Source organism: Telopea speciosissima, chromosome 10, assembly GCF_018873765.1.
Source record: "Telopea speciosissima isolate NSW1024214 ecotype Mountain lineage chromosome 10, Tspe_v1, whole genome shotgun sequence".
NCBI lineage: Eukaryota > Viridiplantae > Streptophyta > Magnoliopsida > Proteales > Proteaceae > Telopea > Telopea speciosissima.
This window is the reverse complement of record NC_057925.1, coordinates 41871634-41877480: the sequence shown is the minus strand read 5'-3', so window position 1 is coordinate 41877480 and position 5847 is coordinate 41871634. Positions and strand designations below refer to the sequence as shown.

The window sequence follows — 5847 nt, the reverse complement described above, 5'->3', positions numbered from 1 at the left end:
CATGTCACCAATTCAGAAAGATTGGTGTTGGTGGGAGAGATAGATTTAGATCTTCTACTGCCGTGTTGTCTGTCCTGCCATGCTGCACAGACACAATGAGGCTCGTAATGATCGCTTTACCCCTGCTCGAACGCCTTGCTCGAATGGGAGTAAGGCGATCATTGCACGCCTCGCCGTGTCTGCGCAGCACGGCATAGGATGGGCAGATGAGGATCCAAATTGAGGATACATGTGTATAGAGCAGGGTTTTAGTAATTGGTATCAGGATCAATACTTATCTGGATCGGCCTATAATCGATTCGGATTAGACGACCCTTGAATTTTAATAAAAAAATTGAATTTATTTACATTTTAAATCTTGTTCAGTAACCTAGATTGATATGGTATTGGTCAGGAATCGGTATACGAATCTAAGGGAATCAAATATTGGAGTTTTATTTCAAGTGACCATGGTTTGAGGAATCAGGATTGGTGGTCCAACCATAATTCGAGGGATTAGAATCGAATCAAGTGAATCATCTTATTTGAATTGTAATTGATTGCTGCCACTCTCGATTCTAACCGAGTTCTACAACCCTCTTTTGAATCTTCTGGTTTCATGTTAATTTTTGTCATTGTTTCTTATTTTTAGTCAATAATCTTTTCCGCTCAATTCTGATGATTCCGATCGATTTAGATACAAATTGGCACTAGCTGTAGGGGTGTAAAAGTTGGGGCCAAACCGGATAAACTGACCAGAAGCAAACTGAAATTGTCTGACCCGAACTGAGTCGAGTCTTTTTGGGTTGGTTTCAATTTAGATGATTATAACCCCAAAGCGAACCGAACCAAACCAAAAAATCGAAAGAATCCAAAACCATACCAATCCACTCCAATAAGAAACCAATAACAATCCGAAACCCATTAAAAATCATATTTTTTTCTAGAGTTATATATAAATGTGTATGGTAAACAGAAACCCAAACTGGGCCAAAATCGAAACCGACCCAATAACAAATTGATACAAAAAACTGATGTAAACCGGAAACCTAACTTTCTTTATCGATTTGATTTCGATTTTAGCATTCCCACATCAAAACCAACTCAAACTGAATCGACTGATTGACACCCCGTCTAACTGATTCAATTCCTAATTCCGTGTTTTAACATATTGATTCCTATAACAAAAAAATTATAGAATCAAAAGGGAATCAATACTGTCCATGATTCCATTATCTTGAACCTTGGGGTCCGACCATTCAAATTGTCCATTCTCAAACATGTCAAGCATTTTTCACTAAAACAAACTGAATAAAGGAAGAAGAAGAGTACCTACCAGTGCCACTTATTTCTCACAACCCTTTCCAATGTCTCCAATTTTCAGTTTCAATCATGGTCGAAGGAGTTTTGACTCTTTGGGTCATTGGGGTATATCCCTCACGTACCCACGTGGAGGTTAGGCTCGGATTGGATGAATTGGGTTATAGTGGGCCCAACTCTGGCCTGCCTGGTTCATCATCATTCAAGAATGAGAGCGTCCAACGTGGTAGGAATTTTGAGAATTACACATATTTCTTCTTTCTCTCTCTCTCTCTCTCTCTCTCTGTCCAATTTGATTGGAGAAATGATGAGTTTGGGGAACTCAGATGAAATGCAATGGAAATGAAACCCGAATCCAAATGAAATGTAAAACAGCGAAGGAAGATATGAATTTGTTGAAATATTATATATACCCACCTGGGTTTCCGAAGTTCAGCTTCATATAGAGTAGAGAACAACACTTAATATTATAGGTAAAGGAGGCTTATAAGCCTCTATGGTTAGTGCCTTAGGGATGTCAGCCTAGTATTCCGGCGTGGTTCGTCGGTAAATACCAATTCCGGCTGCCGGGAAACCTGACAATGATATAAAGAAGAGGCAGGGCATAGCCAAGCCAGGTGGTGATTCGTTCCTGATTCATTGATGGCAAAGGGCCGGAAACTTGGGACGAGTAGTCGTCAGGAGCGTTTACTGGAGACATTTGGTTACGGTGGTGGTGGTCATGGGAACGGGAACGGCACGGATGTATCGGAGCTAGTGGAAGAGGATGTGTGGTCGATGGTGGATGATATGGAAAACATGGATTTGAGCGATCATCGTGATGATCGAAATAACACGAGGCACCCATCACCACCCATGTCCACCACCGCCAACGGTTGGAGTTCCCATGGATCTCGTAATCGACGGTGGACTGGTAGTGGTGGAAGGGAGGAGCGCGCGGCGAGGGGTGGGCTGTCGATGGCCTTCGTCGATGATTCCGGGAGCGGAAGGGCACAGTCGTCGAGGAGGATCGTACACCAATCCCGAGGAGGAGGAAGTCAGGACGGCGTGGCATCGCAGTGTGGGAATGGACACCATATGGCGACGTCAGCGCCGGTGAACGTGCCGGATTGGCCCAAGATTCTGAGGGTTAACTCAGTAGAATTGATGCATGACTCGGATAACGGGTTTGATGATGGTGACTCAGAGAGGGTTCCACCGCACGAGTACTTGGCTCGGGAGTATCAGAGAACCCGTAAGATGACCGCCACTTCTGTTCTGGAAGGAGTCGGTCGAACCCTCAAGGGCCGGGATTTGAGCCGGGTTCGTGATGCAGTTTGGAGTCAGACCGGGTTCGCTGGTTAAGGAACAAATTAATAGTCCTATTATAATTTTTTTCTTGGGCAATGATTCGGATGGGTGAACCAAAATCACTCTGCAGCGTTTGAGCCTGAGTAGTACCAAGCCTACTTCTCTCTACTCTACATAGTATTTGATCCCTTCTCCTTCTACTCTCTCTCTTGTCTGTCTAATGGTGGTTGGGCAGTGTTTAGAAACTTGAAATTGTATTTAATCCATTTGTGTCTGTTAGTGGTAATGTTAAGAAATTCTTGTTAATTGAATGTAATCAGAGTTATACCCAGGAAAGAAGATGTTTTATTGGATTAACGAGTGATAATTAAGTAGATGATTGGATCGATCGACCTAGTATGAGATAGGTTAAAGGACTTGATTTAACTCGTTCCATCAACTCTGAAGCTTTTGATATTTTTTTTCTATCCGATGAACTTACACGCAGTAGTTAAGCGAAGATGATGTATGTGATTGGAAACTTTATAGAAATATTATAGGACAAATTAACATAGTAAAAAGAATAAGGTCCCTTAGGTAGGGTTGGTTCCTGATATTGTTGGAGAAAACAATATGGTCCACTTATGCATGCGTGCTTAGTGATCCTTTACTTTGTAGAGAGAAGTACTTGGATGAGAGTTTTGGGGAGAACCCAACAAGGAGAGGGGCCCTAGCCCTTAACCTTTAGATATTAGATAAGGAGGAGGGCCGTAAGAGACTGGGCAGAGAGTACTAGAGAGCAAGTACTAAATGTGATTATGGAGTGACGGGTTAGTGGCTGAAGGGGGGTCTCAATTAATCTCAATTTAATTATAGTCTAATTATCATGTCCCTCATGGCAGCCGCTGTGCTTTATCTTAAGAAATAGAGGAACATTGGAAGTGGTCGACCAAGAGACAGAGAGGTAGAGAGCATTGCATCTGAAACAACAAACAAAGAAAGAAAGGAAGAAAAAAAGGAGAAAGATTAGACGAAATATTGTAATTAATTAAGAAAGTTCTGAAGAGTATGGAAAAGGAAATGGGGATATTGAAAACAAAACAACATGAAGATGGACGATGGGTGAGAGTTGAGTTGGGTGCCGTCTTTGGTCACCTTTTTCAAGGAAAAGGACAGCCTCTTCTGGCTGTGGCTGTGGCTGTGACTGTGCCTGTGACCATGACCTCAGACTTCTATGGATGGAGAGAGAGAGAGAGTTTTTCTGTGGGTAAGACCATGGGAAAGAGATTCATCTTTGGACTTTAATATAGCAATTAAAGTTATTCTATCATTTTCATAAAATAAAAAAAAAAAGAAGTTATTCCATCATAGTTTCTATATATTTAACTAAGGAGCTGGTAAGAATAGAGACAAAGAAAAGGGGAGAAGTTTTGTGCACGGTCATGCATGGTGCACGATTCTGCACACATCGGATGGGAATAAAGGGGGTGCATCGTACATTCTTATCTTCCATCCAACAGTTATGTGCATGGTTGTGCATAAAACTTTTTGCTAAAAAAATTTTTTGCTCCTTTTTTTATTTTTTATTTTTTATATATTGTTTTTAAATTTATCATTTCTACTAGTTTTTGGAAAAGAAAAATTTATTCATAAGTGGGAAAATATAGGCAATAATGGTTTTCAATTTTTGTCTATTCTTATGATATAGATCAATACCATATTAATATTTGTAGTTCATCTTAAACCAGGCTTAGTATGTATTAATTGAATTGTTTTCCTTTCATGTTTGATTGTTTGATTACTTTAAAATATGTATAGTTTTAAATATATTTTTTGAAATCTCTTTTCGTTTTTGATAGAGATATTCTTTTGTTAAATATTTACTTCTACTTAATGCATCTGGGCTTAAACTTGCCACATGAATTAGAGGCTAACATGGACAAAAAAATCTATAAAGTTTGTAAAAAATTAAAATAATTAACTCCTAATCCAAACCTCCAATTTCATGCCCACAAAAGAATTTTTAAATCATATAAAAATAGGAAACATGTCAACATCTTCTATAATTAAAATGCCCTTTGCAAGCAAACATGGAGATTTCCTCTTTTTCATAGCTCAATCTTTAATTTTGTTAGGGAGAGAATTTCTCGAGCAAGCGGCATATGGGAGCATACCGATGAGGTGCAATAAATTGGTATCGTATATTGGAAGGCAGCAAGATAATTTCATGAGGAGGAGAGACGGGATATACATGAAACTTATAGTGTACCTACCCCGTCTCAAGGAACCTTTTCCCATTTTATTATTATTATTATTATTATTATCATTATCATTATTAGTAAGATTTCCATTTTACCGTCAAATTCTTTTACTGTTTTTAGTGTGCAATAGTTTTTCATCAGAATCTTCTACTAGACCAATTAAAAAAAGGTTAAAAAAGAGTGAAAATAATCATTCCCTTAGAAGATTCCTCCCTTTTATTTTCTTTAATAAGCAAGATTCCACAAAGTTAATCTTTCCCAAACAACCAGGGAAGGGGAAGGGGGGAGTTGCTCCTTCTAAGGTAAGAAATTGTGTACTTTCTAAACTATAAATTGACTAAACATGACCCATTATATTTTGAGAAAAGGGCCCATCAACTTGGCAACTTGGGTTAGGTTCTGAGGATCATGACACAATTGGATAGATCCAATCTGACTTATGCATTATTATTATTATTATTATTATTATTATTATTATTATTATTATTATCATTATTATTATTAATTTCATGTCACCTTATCATCCAAGACTTTTTTTCTCCCTCTTCCAACTAATTTTCTACCCCTCCCCCCAAAACCACTGTTGGAGAAACCATGTCATGGGCCATTCATATTTAAATGCAACATGAGAGCAGATAAAGCACATAGTACACTTTGTCCACTGATCCACTTCCATTGTCTAAAAAAGGTTTAGATAACTTTGGAAACTCCAAGAACCCTTTAGTTTTTTTTTTAATTTTAATCCCTTAAATGGAAAATTAAAAAAAAAAAAAAAAAAAGAAGGTTGGCATTTGTGATGAAATTAATGAGTTTTGGTCTTATTTATCTCTTAATAAGGATCACATGAGACATTAATGGGTTCTGAAGTACACCCTGGTTCTCATTGAGCCTTAATTCTCATAGTTAGGTTATGGAGCTGCATCAATCTCTTGAGTCTTGGTACCTTCTGCAGTTCCTATCAGATTGAAAAGAAGTTTCAACCATACAAAAAAAAAAAAAAAAAAAGATTGAAAAGAAG

At 38.3% G+C, this 5847-nt stretch overlaps 1 protein-coding gene across 1 annotated transcript; it reads left to right on the top strand.

The window, feature by feature from the left end:
• Positions 1 to 1807: 1807 nt before the first annotated feature.
• LOC122641597 lies at positions 1808 to 2914 on the top strand. Its single transcript, XM_043834884.1, has one exon. It carries the CDS (start codon positions 1942 to 1944, stop codon positions 2641 to 2643), a length of 702 nt encoding a protein of 233 aa, XP_043690819.1. The 5' UTR covers positions 1808 to 1941; the 3' UTR covers positions 2644 to 2914.
• The last annotated feature ends 2933 nt before the right edge of the window (positions 2915 to 5847 follow it).